A 14,910-nucleotide genomic window follows, 5' to 3' on the forward strand; every position below is an offset into this window, starting at 1 on the left:
TCAAAAATTGCTCGTGGGGCCCACATCTCGGAATCTAGCGAAAGTTACGAAATATGAATGCTCATTCAACTACGAATCTAACCATACCAATTTTACCAAAATCTGACCTCAACTCGACCTCCAAATCTACAAATCTTATTTTCAAATCTCTAAGTTCAAACCCCCGATTTACACCTCAAAAACATGTAATCTAGTCGGATTATTCGATGATAATTCAATATTATGGAGTAGAAATGATCACAAAGGACTTACCTCAAGTTTTTCCGTGAAAACCTTGCTCAAAAGTCGCCCAACCCGAGCTTGAAATGTCCAAAACTGGTAAAAGCTCGGAACTCCTCTGCTTTTGTACTGCCCAGGGATTTTTGCGCCTGCGATGATTTCTTCGCACCTGCGGTCTTCGCACCCGCGGCAAAACTCTCGCACCCGCGGTGCCTGGCCAGCCCATGCATTTTCGCTTCTACGACTCATGCCTTGCTTCCGCGAGCTCGGGCCCTTTTTCGCTCAGGTGCGATCTCACCAGATGCCCAGCTGCCTCAGCTCCTCCTCCAAATTCAAATTCAATCCGTTAACAATCTGGAACTCACCCGAGGCCCTCGGGACCTCAACCAAATACATCAATAAGTCCTAAAATATCATACGGACTTAGTTGAAATTTCAAATCACATCAAATAATGCTAAAATCACAAATCACACCCCAATTCAAGATTAATGAAACTTAAGAATTTCCAACTTCTACATTCGATGCCGAAACCTATCAAATCAAGTCCGATTGACCTCAAATTTTGCACACAAGTCATAAATGACATAACAGAGCTATAAAAATTTTCAGAATCGGATTTCAGACGGTATAAAATGGAGTATCTAAAATCGTAATGGCACAGCACTTGAATGAAATACAACAATATACATATTGAAAGACTTTTATGTAAACATTTCATCGTAATAAGGATGATATTTTGCATGAACACATACATATATGAAACGTATGCCCGAGGTGCATTGCATTGCATGCATACATACATACATACAGTAACTTGAAGTAACAACTTAATTAAGGATGTTAAGCATATAGAAAGGGAAATGCAGAGAGTTACCACTTTAATTTGGCTGATTCTTCTTTCCTTGTTTCTCTTGCTTGTCTGAATTGGATGAGAGATTATATATAATCAAAGGAATGCCGCTACCAACACAATCAAAAGTCTTGTTTTCTTTTCTTTTGGTTTTCTGAAAAGACAATCAAAGGTCTCACTGGCGGACGCACGTGGGGCAAGTAGGGTAGTGCATAATTTGATAAATACCGAATTACCATATCGAAATCGAAAATTTTGGTATTCGGTATTCGATATTTTTGTATTCGATAGGGTATTTGATTTATATTTTTAAAAAAAAATTGGTATTAGGTATGGTATTTGGTATTTTAAAATAAATTATCGAAATGCCGATACCGTATCGAATTATATATTATATTACACAATACACATTTTATTAATTATAACATAAGTATAAGAAATCTAAATTTTACTTTCTTTTATTCTCTAAGTTCATCAATTAACTCTAAGCAAGTAACAAGACATTTCTCTAAGTTTTCTCGCTCTAGGTTGGTATATGATGGTTTTGGACAAAACGTTTGTCAACAAACGTTTTTAGTTTTGTACTTTTGAGTATTTTAATTAAGAATATTATCGTCTATGACTCTATGCACTAGTTAGTATTCAAACCGAATAAACCGAACTTATCGAACCGAATAAACTGAAACCGAAAGGAGAAAAATCGAACCATGCCGAATTTAGTTTGGTACGGTATTGGTATAGCATTTTACGAAACCGAGTACTGAATATACCGAACCGAAATATCTAAATACCATACCGTATCGTACCGACCAACGAACACCCCTAGTGGAAAGCGAGTTCAACTGAACCCGCTTCATCAAAAAATAATGTTGTGTATATGTATAAATTAGGATTAAAGCTGCGTAAATTTTGTATAAATATTTTATTTGAACTCACTTGGCAACTATTATTTTACGACTAAAGTTACGTACTTTTAAGATTAAGTCCGATTTCTCAAAATCCTAGATCTACCACTTAAGGTTTTAGTAATTTATTATTCCTCATAAGAGCATAATTGTTTTTTTTAAGCCTCCACTGCAGCTATAGCCAGCTAAAACGTTCATAAATTAAAGAAGAATTTTACACTTTGAATATATTATCATAGACTAGACCCACGGGTAATACTGGAAATGTTGTTATAATATATTATTATCATAGAGTAAAGCATAGGTACATGGCAAGGGAAACGTGAGTTGTGAAGTTGTGCGTTGCATGTGCGAAACATACATACTCTTGGGGGGGGTGTGGTACGAAGGAAAATATTTTCCGAAAAAAAAATTTCACCCACCAATCAAATATGAAAAAATAAGTGATAAAACTATTCATTTTCTAGGAAAATATTTTCCATGTTTTCCTTTATACCAAACACCCTTAAATTTGTTGTAATGCAAGGATTTTTAATCCAAAAGAAATCATCATATTTAGCTAACACAATGTTTCTTAAGTTCATTTGTAGCATTAGATTTGCATTTTCTTCTAAAGTCGGCTAAAGTACTAGGAAATAAAAGTACAAATACAACATAATATTTATATTTTGAAAATAAAAATTACTTCATTGGAAAGTAAGTCAAAATATGACATTAGATTCTTCTTATTTGATCCGGCAACAGAAAACATTAGGATGCAGAAAACATTAGGATGCAGTAGACTGGAGAGACATTCAATCAACATTGGTATATAATAATTAACAACAATGACTACTTAACCTCACCTTTGAAAGCTAGAATTGTCTGTATAACTGTGAGTATGAGAAGTGTGATGGCTGCCACAGTTGAAGCTCCAGCCCAAGGACTCTGAAAATAATTGTGCCTCAAACTTGCCATCATTTGACTCCATGGCTTTTCACAATGTTGGATCAATTTGCTGCATTCTTCTCTGTAATAGAAGTCAGTGACTATCACTCCACTTGAAAGTTTCTTGAAGATGCTGGCCACTTCTTTGTCATCTCCTAGATCTTTAAGGATGATTTTATTTTGGCGAAGGAGATTCACATCTCTATGTGAGCCAATAAGTTGAGTCATTATATGAGCATAATTCGAAAAATAAGGATATGCACCAGAAGAATGTTGCTCATAAGCTATTAAATTTCGCATGAAGGTTTCCATAGTATCCTCGATTGTGAAACATGGGATTTTCATTAACCCCTTTTCGAAGTTGATATCGAATAAAGTTGTTTTATCGTTCACATCTTCCGCCACGCTTCCTATTTTTGAGAAGCTAACTCCAGCATTATAAAGCTCCGTTGCACTTGGAATATGATAGCAATCCCATAAATCAAGGACATCGGGTATTTCTTTTGACCTGGTTAATTGCAAAATGTTCCCACAGAAACTTATTTTGCAACATTCCTTTCCCCTGCTGCTAGCATTCTTGGTTTCTCTAGTTTTCTGATCATGTGATGGGCGACAAAACATGTGTACTGCATCTAGTAAGTGGTCGATGTTTTCTGCATTCAAATCGTCGATTTCTGATGGTGGCATAAATGTCACTTTTGGGAAAATATTAAGTAATGTCGTTCTCACCATATTCAAGAAGCTTCGTTCTGTAGGATTCTTTGTCATGTCATGTAGCATGGTGAGAACAAAGAAAGGCAGTTGGTATTCTAGTAACACCATGTCTAGACATACTTGATTTATCATCCATTCCAAGTTGATAATTTGGTTGGATTCTTCTGGCTCAACTTCACAACGCTCTCGAATAAACTCAACCACAAAACAACCATCAAGCAACAACATTTGTGAAAATTTGACAACAATGTCACTGTCAAGGTTATCATCGTAACACTTTAGTGCTTCATCTTTTAGTTTCTCCATTTCATTAATGTAACTTTTCACATCAATCTCTGTTTTTCGTTTGAGAAACCGTTGTAGGTACAGCCATTTGTATTTTTCCATTGAGCCAAGTTGTGGTCTTTTGTTATGGTAAGGACCAATAGAGATAGTCTTTGGAGTATAAGCCTTTGAATTTGATTCACGTAAGCAAACATTTACTTTGAATATGGTAGTGGATTTGATAGACGAATTGTCCATGTCCTTGACCTTTTCCTCAAAGATTTGATTTGCAGCTTTTTTAGTTTGTAATGCCAATTGATCTTGACCACTTGTTTCCTTTTTCTCGATTAAATGGGCCACTTTCCTCACTTCTTCTATCTGCAATAAGTGGGAAAAAGTCATATTTTTTCTCCTTTTTCACATAAATAGCTACTACTAAATGACGACCATACAAAACAAAAATGTTCTTTTTCGTTTCCGATAAAGAGTGAAATTTTTTCCAATTTTTTTTTAAATAACTTAAGTACTCGCTAAATATTAAGCAGTGAATAGAGAAAATAGTTAGTCAATTTATCAAAAGAATCGGAAATGAGTTGTTCTTTAACTAATACTTTTTCATATATCTTTATATTTTGAATTGTTAATTCTAGTAACTTATAGTACTTGTTAGCAATGGCGAAGCCACATGGTCACAAGGGTACATGGTCACAAGGGTGGTTAGTTGACCACTTTGTCGAAAAATTGCATTATGTGTACAGATAGAGTATTACGTTTTAAGGCTATATAATACATATTAAACACTCTTGGTCGAGAATTTTTTTCACCTCTTTCAAATTTGAATACATTTGAAAAAATTTCTAATTTTGCCGCTGCTTGTTATGTAGTTTGAATTATATAAATTTACTTATAAAAATTTAAAGATTCTATATCCGAATTCATAGTCAAAGTTAAAGAATTTAAAGTATCTTGCTTTTTTGGACAGAGGTACTTTTTTTTTTTTAATCTATTCATAACTATTTTGGTCACATCAATAATGTACTTCTTAAAGTAGTAGAAAGATTAAAAAGTTACTTTAATTAAATAAATAGTTACTCCTAATTGATAAAAAGACACTGAAAGAAAAAGATGCCCGCCGAACAAAAACCTGTCATATCTTTTCTTACTTTTTAAAGTTTATCATTTATCCCGACATAATAAAGAATAAAATAATCACAGTAATTATTTTATGCACATGAAACTAATCTTTTGTCATCAATTTAAGCAGTATTTGTTTTGTGAGTGACAAATATATGTATAGAAAGAGATATACCTCATCTTTCTTAGCTTCTCTTAGAGGATTTTGATCAGATAGTGCAATTCGATGATCTAGTGGAACAATCTCAGTATTGTTTGCCATCCCTAATTTTAGATAGCTTTCTTGAGACTGTAAGTCCAATAATAAAAAGAGAGATAGAGATGGTTAATAATTTTAATTCATAGATTGAAAGATTTAAAAAGATCAGGAAAGTACACTTTTAATATCAAATGAGAACATATAAGCCATGATATTCATGTCTTATAATTTGTGCTTACATTTTAATTAATATGCTTATATTCTTATTGTGAAAAAGGGAGAGTACTCCTTAAGAAAATGGAAGTATAAGGGAGTAAGTATTCCTTTAGTAGTATGTTACATATAGAGTGATAAATAAATATAAAAACTCCATGATATAACATCCTTATATGTTTATTAATTTTCTCGAAGCTTACAAAAAAACCATACATATCAACAAAGTGTAGACTGTATAAAATGGAGTATTTAAAATCGTAATGGCTTTAATTACTTAAGAATGTAATTAGTTTCTTGTGTTAATCATATAGAACGGGAAATGCAGAGAGTTACCACTTTAATTTGGCTGATTATCCCAAAATCATAGGGGGTTAAGTCATAGGGGATTAAGTCAAAACCCCAAAGAATGAAACTTGGCTGAAATGTGAAAACCTAAAGACACTTCAAGTTGATGTCTAGATCCAATCTAATTAACCAAAAAAAATCTTACAAAGACATAGGGAATTAAATTGTTTAGATCAGTTGGAGTACAAATTGATTAATTCACTAGATATCTCTGTTGTATCTCATCAACATATGTATTGAATAATTATCTGCACCAAAAGTTAGATATAATAAAATCACCTAACTCATGAAAAACTTTTCTCGTTGTTGACTTTCTCCCGATAAGTTTACATATGGCTTTGAAAGGTGTGTACGGTCAAAATCGATTGACTTAGTCATACGGACTGGTCGAGACGATGATGTTTCGATCAAAGAGTATCTGCATGACAAGCTCGATCGAAGTCCGAAGTAGGGACGTCGAGCTTCGAGCTATAAGACCGATCAATGACAAGCTCGGTATCATTATCGAGCTTATATTTAAATCGAACTACGAGGCAAGGCGTAGATTATCGAAGATACCTAGACCGACCAACACTCACACCGAATATCGATACCCCAATACAGAATCGAGCTCGAACCAAGACCGGCGGCTCGATCCAATACCGAGCTCGATCCAGTATCGAGCTCGCAGACATGAGCCGTTACAACCGCACCAAGAGAGAGAATCTTGACGAGAACCGAGGAAAAGATAAATCATCATGGGTCCTCCACTATGTGTATTATTTTATTATTTTATTATAGATAAAGCAATGACCCTCTATTATAAAAGGGAGGATCCTTGTAAGCTATGGACACAAGATAAACTGCAATAAATAGATCTTTTTCTGATATACACTGAGATTTCTTTGTGCTTATTTTGTTTCACCTTATTCAATTTCTCTGTTCATCATTCCTATCCTCATAGCCAAAATACATGTATTGTTATCTTTTGTATCAAAGAATATTACGTATCCTTAGAACCATACTTAAATTTAACGTTATCTAATTTTTCGGACAAATAGTTTGGCGCCCACCGTGGGACTAAGGATAACAGTGATTGTTTGATATAAATCTACAGTACACTCTAGCCTACAACTTCAAGTCAGCAATGGCTTTACTTATTGACCTCGAAGCCGGCCTTCAAGATGAAACCAACAACTTGGCACTAGGGACCGGAAGGCTACCTGACGATGGCAACGAGGCTCGAATCGAAGTACCCGAAATTCGAGCCGAAGTACCATTTGATGTCAATTCACAAATAGCTCTGGAGGCGAATCAGCATTCCGAACCGGAAAGAAGCATTCAAGGCGGTGCTCGACCCGAAGCCCAAGATACCCACAACACGGGAGAAATCGGGGTCAGCTTGCGTATGATCTTCAAAATGCTACAAGCCCAACAAGCAGCGATAGCTCAGTTACAGAGCCAAACTCCTATACAAAGAAGGCCGGACTCTAATCCGCATCGAGAAGTCACCCCCAGAACGGAGCCCGCCATAGTGAAATCGAACGAGCAAGAATCAGGGACCACTCCCGAAATTACTAGATTGCTCGAGGAACTCAAAAAACGAGTCGAAGCCAAGAACAAGAAAGTGGAAACATATAATGCCAGGGTCGATCAAATTGCGGGGGCTCCGCCAATGATAAAAGGGCCTGATTCGAAAAAATTCATACAAAAGCCTTTTCCCTTGTGCGGCCCCAAAACCAATTCCCAAAATATTCTGCATGCCCGAAATTCCAAAATATAACGGTACGACCGATCCTAACGAACATGTCACCTCTTACACATGTGCCATCAAAGGCAACGATTTTGAGGAAGATGAGATCGAATCCGTGTTGTTGAAAAAGTTCGGGGAGACCCTCTCGAAGGGAGCGATGATCTGGTATCACAATTTGCCACCAAATTCCATCGATTCTTTTTCCATGTTAGCAGATTCGTTCGTAAAGGCACATGCTGGTTCCATAAAGGTTGAAACAAGGAAATCATACCTCTTGAAAGTAAAACAAAGGGGTAACAAAATACTAAGGGAATTCGTATCCCGATTTCAGATGGAACGCATGGAATTGCCACTGGTCACAGACGATTGTGCTGTACAAGCTTTCACCCAAGGGTTGAACGAGCTAAGTTCGATAGTATCACGTCAGCTGAAACAAAATTTGATCGAGTATCCAGCAATAACTTGGGCAGATATACACAACCGGTATCAATCAAAAATCAGGGTCGAGGACGATCAATTGGGAGCTTCGTACGGACCCGTGCATCAGAGCAGGACAACCACTAAGAACCAAAGGGAGATCGATAGAGAACAAAGGTTGACCATAGACCGATATCAACCGTACGCCACAGATCAGATGAATAACGGTTCAGCACGCAATACAGTTCGGAACAATCAGAGGATAGATCGAGGGCAAAATTCTTGCGGACTTATGAGCAAGAGCGGCTTTGATAAATATGCCGATCATATAGAAGTTCCTCGATTATCAGAGTATAACTTCAGCATTGATGCATCCGCCATCGTGTCGGCTATCGGATGCATCAAAGACACCAGATGGCCTCGACCCATGCAGACCGATCCTGCCCAAAGGAATCCCAATCAAATTTGCGAATATCATGGAACCCATGGCAACAGAACGGAAGATTGCATGCAATTAAGAGAGGAAGTGGCCCGCTTATTTAACAAAGGCACCTTCGGGAATTTCTGAGTGATAGGGCGAAGAATCACTTTAAGAACAAGGATTTTGGAAAGCAAAACAAGCTACAAGAACCGCAGCACATCATTCACATGATCATCGACGGCGTCGATACCCCTCAGGGACTGGTGCTTAAACGCACTAAAACGTCGATTGTGAGGGAAAAACGATCTCGAACTCATGATTACACACCCATAGGGACTTTGTCTTTCAAGGATGAAGATGAAGAGGGAGTCATCCAACCTCATAACGATGCACTGGTAATATCCGTACTCATGAATAAAACTAAAATTAAGCGTGTGTTAATTGATCGAGGTAGCTCAGCCAATATCATCAGATCGAGGGTCGTAGAATAGCTCGGCCTGCAGGACCAGGTCGTACCCGCAACTATGGTTCTAAAAGGATTCAATATGGCATGTGAAACCACCAAAGGCGAGATAATCCTACCAATAAATGTGGCCGGAACCATCCAGGAAACAAAGTTTCACGTGATCGAAGGCGATATGAGATATAACGCCCTTCTCGGAAGGCCATGGATCTACAACATGAGAGCTGTACCTTCGACCCTACACTAGGTCCTCAAATTCCCAACATCGAGAGGTGTCAAAGTAGTGTACGGAGAACAATCGACCGCGAAGGAAATGTTCGCCATCGAAGAAGCAAAATCAATATCTTCGCCTTCGCCGATAAAAGGATCGGGTTCAGAAGGAGAACAAAACACCAAATAGCAATCACAGACATCGGCTTCGACCCAGCTAGGTAGCCAGTACATCGAAGAAGATGACGATCAATGGATCCCTCGATCCTTCGTGACCCCCGATGATTCCTACGCCACCAAGTCAACAATTGAGGAACTGGAGCAAATCATACTAATCGAACATTGGCCCGAACGAAAGGTATACCTGGGAACAGGTTTGAGCCCCGAACTCAGGAAAAAACTTATTCGATTTCTTATCGATAACATTGATTATTTTGCCTGGTCCCATTTAGATATAACAGGGATCCTACCGGACATAACGACACATCGGCTAAGTTTGGACCCTCGGTTCAGACCGGTGAAGCAAAAAAGAAGACCCCAGTCGGAGGTAAAGCACGCATTCATAAAGGAAGAGGTAACCAAACTTCTCAAGATAGGGTCCATTCGGGAGGTGAAATACCCTGAATGGTTAGCCAATGTGGTTGTAGTGCCTAAAAAGGGGAACAAACTTAGAATGTGTGTGGACTATAAAGATTTGAACAAAGCATGCCCCAAAGATTCCTTTTCGTTGCCCAACATCGATCGCATGATCGATGCCACGACCGGCCACGAGATCCTCACCTTTCTCGATGCCTATTCCGGGTATAATTAAATTCAGATGAACCCGGAGGACCAGGAAAAGATTTCATTTGTCACCAAATATGGAATATATTGTTATAATGTAATGCCCTTCGGGCTAAAAAACACAGGGGATACTTATCAACGCCTAGTAAATAAAGTGTTCGAAGAACCAATAGGTAAATCAATGGAAGTCTATATTGATGACATGCTAGTTAAGTCCCTGCGCACAGAGGACCATTTGGCCCATTTGCAGGAAACGTTCGAGATTTTGAGGAGATACAACATGAAGCTCAGCCCCAAAAAATGTGCTTTCGAGGTCGGTTCGGGCAAGTTCCTTGGCTTCATGGTGTCAAATCGGGGAATTCAGATTAACCCCGACAAAATCAAGGCCATCGAAGACATCACCATCGTGGATAGCGTGAAAGCTGTACAAAGGTTAACATGAAGGATTGCAGCCTTAGGCCGATTCATTTCGAGATCATCAGATCGAAGTCACAAATTTTTCTCTCTACTAAAACAGAAGAACGATTTCTCTTGGACACTAGGATGCCAACAAGCATTACAGGAACTGAAACGATATCTATCGATCCCACCACTACTTCACACTCCAAAAATAGTCAAAAAACTTTACTTGTACTTGGCGGTATCGGAAGTTGCCGTAAGCAGTGTCCTAGTTCGAGAAGAGCAAGGTACGCAATTTACCGTTTATTACATAAGTCGGACCTTAGGAGAAGCGAAAACTAGGTATCCGCACTTAGAAAAATTGGCACTTGCGCTGATAAGCACCTCTAGAAAGTTAAGACCGTACTTTCAATGTCACCCCATAAGCGTATTAACCACCTACCCACTTCGTAATATTTTGCATATGCCCTAACTATCAGGCCGATTGGCCAAATGGGACGTCGAACTCAGTGGATACGATATCGAATATCAACCCCGTACGGCCATCAAGTCTCAAAATTTAGCAGACTTCATGGCCGACTTCACACCAACCCTCGTACCCGAAGTCGAAAAAGAACTCCTATTGAAATGGGGTATATCGTCGGAGGTATGGATCCTTTTTACGGACGGGGCTTCAAAAGTGAAGGGGTCCGGGCTAGGCATAGTTTTGAAATCACCCACGGGTAACATTATTAGGCAATCTATTAAAACTATCAGGCTAACTAACAACGAGGATGAGTATGAAGCCATGATTGCAGATCTCGAGCTAGCTAGAAACTTGGGAGCAGAAGTCATTGAGGCTAATTGTGACTCTTTGCTGGTGGTGAGTCAAGTAAACAAAACCTTCAAAGTCCGAGAAGGTAGAATGCAAAGGTATTTAGACAAACTGCTTGTCACTTTGCACCATTTCAAACAATGGACTATACGGCATGTTCCATGAGAACGGAATAATGAGGTCGGTGCGCTTGCAAATTTGGGATCGTCGGTCGAGGTAGATGAATTAAGCTCGGGGACTGTCGTTCAACTTTCAAGATCGGTAATCGAAGATGGTCACGCCGAGATAAATTTTACTAGCTTAACCTGGGATTGGAGAAACAAGTATATCGAATACTTAAAGAACGGAAAGCTCCCATCAGACCATAAAGATTCCAGGACCCTACGGACTAAAGCTGCTTGATTTACGTTGGCTGCAGACAAAACACTATATCGAAGGACATTCGATGGACCGTTGGCAGTATGCTTGGGTCCGGGAGATACCAATTACATCCTACGGGAAATACACGAGGGCACTTGTGAGAATCACTCCGGTGCCGACACATTAGTTCGAAAAGTAATCAGAACAGGGTATTATTGGATCAATATGGGCAAAGATGCGAAAGAATTTGTTTGTAAATGTGACAAATGTCAAAGGTTTGCGCCAATGATCCAACAACCTGGAGAGCAACTTCACTCAATCCTATCCCCATGGTCGTTCATGAAATAGGGAATGGACATCGTCGGCCCTCTGCCATCGACCCTAGGTAAAGCCAAATATAATTTATTTATGACTGACTATTTTTTTAAATGGGGTGAAGTGCAGGCGTTCGAGAAAATTAGAGAGAAAGAAGTTATAGACTTTATTTGGGATCATATCATATGCCGGTTCGGGATACCCGCCAAAATAGTATGTGACAATGGGAAGCAATTTGTTGGCAGCAAAGTAACAAAATTCTTCTAAGATCACAAAATAAGAAGGATACTATCAACACCATACCACCCCAGTAGGAACGGACAGGCCGAATCAACAAACAAAACTATTCTTCAAAACCTGAAGAAGAGGTTGAACGACGCTAAAGGAAAATGGAGAGAAATCCTGCCCGAAGTCCTTTGGGCATACCGGATTACGTCAAAATCCAGTACGGGGGCGACCACATTCTCCTTAGTATATGGTTCCGAAGCATTGATACCAGTCGAAATCGGTGAACCTAGTCCCAGATTTCGATTCATGACGGAAGAATCAAATAACGAGGCTATGAATACCAACCTTGAATTATCGGACGAAGGACGAGAAGCTGCTCTCGTCCAATTGGCTTCCCAAAAGCAACGAATCGAAAGATATTATAATCGAAGAACCAAGCTCCGGCATTTCAAGCCCGGGGACTTAGTGTTAAGAAAAGTCACCGTCAATACCCAGAATCCGAACGAAGGAAAACTAGGACCAAATTTGGAAGGACCATATCAGGTGCTCGAGAACGTCGGAAAGGGATCGTATAGGCTTGGCATTGTAAACGGCAAATAACTATCAAACAATTGGAATGTATCACATCTAAAACGGTACTACTGCTAAGGTATGACCTTTCCATATTCATTTAACTGACCCCTGCATAAGTCTGAACAAGAGCTAAGATGGACCTTCCGCTTGGAACCACGTGTTGCACTCTTTTTTCCTTAGACCGGTTTTATCCCAAATGGGTTTTTCGGCAAGGTTTTTAATGAGGCAACTATTGATCGTGCTGCACATTAAACAATATCTGAGGCCCTCATTCGATTGACCTCAAATACCGGGGGAGGGGGAGGGGCATTAGGACCTTAAATACATCGAAGTCAGATGCAAGAAAGTCACTTCATAATGACAGGGCTCCAATAGGAAAAATTGTTAGAGTCAAATGGTCAAAACGAACCATGCTCATGTAGACTGGCCCAAACCCAGGCGCAAAACATGAACACATGTATAATGACTTGAGATTTATTGTGCAATCAGAGTTACCAAAAACTCAACCATTAAGCATACATGCTACTTTCATTTCGAGTTCGAGCAAGAACTCACTCGACCATTACGCCTACGGGCCACATTATTTTAAGTTCGAAACATTCACTCGACTATTAAGCCTACGGACTACTCTCATTTCGAGTTTGAGCAAGCACTCACTCGACCATTACGCCTACGGGCCACATTATTTTGAGTTCGAAACATTCACTCGATTATTAATCCTACGGGCTACTTTCATCTCGAGTTCGAGCAAGCACTCACTTGACCATTACGCCTACGGGCTACATTATCTCGAGTTCGAAATATTCACTCGACTATTAAGCCTACGGGCTACTTTTATTCTGAGTTCGAGCAAGCACTCACTCGACCATTACGCCTACGGGCTACATTATCTCGAGTTCGAAACATTCACTCGACTATTAAGCCTACGGGCTACTTTTATTCTAAGTTCGAGCAAGCACTCAACTTGACCATTACGCCTACGGTCTACATTATCTCGAGCTCGAAACATTCACTCGACTATTAAGCCTACGGGCTACTTTTATTTCGAGTTCGAGCAAATACTCACTCGACCATTACGCCTACAGGCTACATTATCTCGAGTTCAAAACATTCACTAGACGGCTAATAAGCCTATATGCTACTTTTACTCTGAGTTTGAGCAAACACTAACTCAACCATTACACCTACGGGTTATATTTCTTCAAAGTTTGAATCATTGACTCAACTAGCAAGCATAAGGTCTACATCACTTCAAATCTGAAAAAACAAGCAATCGATCAGAGAGACTACGAGGTCAACATTTGATTAAAAGTCTTCACAAAACAAAAACAAGTCGACCTTGTTATATATATATATATATATATATATATATATATATATATATATATATATATATATATATATATATATACAAGATTGCCTACGTGATTGATTACAAATGTAAAGAGTTAAAAACTAAGCTTCCTGGTCACCCACTGGGGCATTCACTCTACTGTCGAGCTCTTCCCCATCCTTGGATCTGCTTTTGCTACCATCATCATCATCATCATCAGAAGCTAAGGCTTCAGCTTTCGCTTCGAGCTCTTTTGCCTTTTATCTCTTTAGTAAGGTCGAAACCTTGAGCGTGTATCTTCTCGAGGGTCTCCCTCCGAGACCTACACTTAGCAAGCTCGGCAACCCAATGAGCTCGAGCATCGGTATAATCCGCCGCCTCCCGGGCCTCCATCTGAGCAGCCTCAGCATCAGCCCGATACACAGCAATGGACTTATCCGCCAAGACTTTCGACGGCTCAACCTCCGCCTTAGCCTCAGCAAGTCGTGTTTCAAGCTCATAGATCTTCTTAGCTTGAGTCGACCCCTTTTACTTGACGCTTCAAAGTTGAACACCAGCCGATAATAATTTTGTCAAGATGGTTTCTTTTTCCGCAGCCAGGCGGTCGATTGTCTCCTTCCACCGATTGCATTCAGCTTGGATTTGATCAACTTCTTCTCGAAGTAACCCGATCTTTTCAATCTTTTACTGCAGCTGAGACAACAAAGGGTTAACTTCCACAGTTGGGTCAGACCCATACTTTAATAGAACGAGGCTCACCTGCTTATCAAGTTTGGCCTCTTCTTCACGGACCTTAGCCAAATCCGCTTGGAGATCCTTTATAGCCTCGTCCTTTTGGCTGCAAAGAAGTCGCAGGGCATCTCTTTCACCTGAGACCTTTCGGAGCTTGGCCTCACACTAGCTAAGATAGACTCGAAACCTACTAATGGGCTACACAGTAAGAAACACGAGTCAAGTAGGGAAAATAACAAAGAAACCAAGTGTAGAAGAATCATTACCCGAGTAATAAAATGTTGAGCCTCCTCTAATAAAAGAGAAGCGTCACCGATATCGAAAGCATCATCGACTCCAGTAAATCAATCCCTAAA

General features: G+C 39.4%; 1 protein-coding gene across 1 annotated transcript in view; it reads right to left on the bottom strand.

Annotated features, from left to right (window-relative positions):
* Positions 1–350: 350 nt before the first annotated feature.
* Positions 351–14,910, bottom strand: part of LOC104105036 (UPF0481 protein At3g47200-like) — a 61,353-nt gene continuing 46,793 nt past the window's right edge. Inside the window, exons 4-7 of the mRNA XM_070194932.1 lie at positions 5,190–5,303; positions 2,821–4,258; positions 1,095–1,224; positions 351–624 (exon numbers count right to left, since the gene is read on the bottom strand). Of these exons, the coding sequence (XP_070051033.1) occupies positions 1,193–1,224; positions 2,821–4,258; positions 5,190–5,303 (1,584 nt within the window). The 3' untranslated portion in view covers positions 351–624; positions 1,095–1,192. The remainder of the gene's footprint in view (positions 625–1,094; positions 1,225–2,820; positions 4,259–5,189; positions 5,304–14,910) is intronic.

Source organism: Nicotiana tomentosiformis, chromosome 2 (assembly GCF_000390325.3).
Source record: "Nicotiana tomentosiformis chromosome 2, ASM39032v3, whole genome shotgun sequence".
NCBI classification, from domain to species: Eukaryota; Viridiplantae; Streptophyta; class Magnoliopsida; order Solanales; family Solanaceae; genus Nicotiana; species Nicotiana tomentosiformis.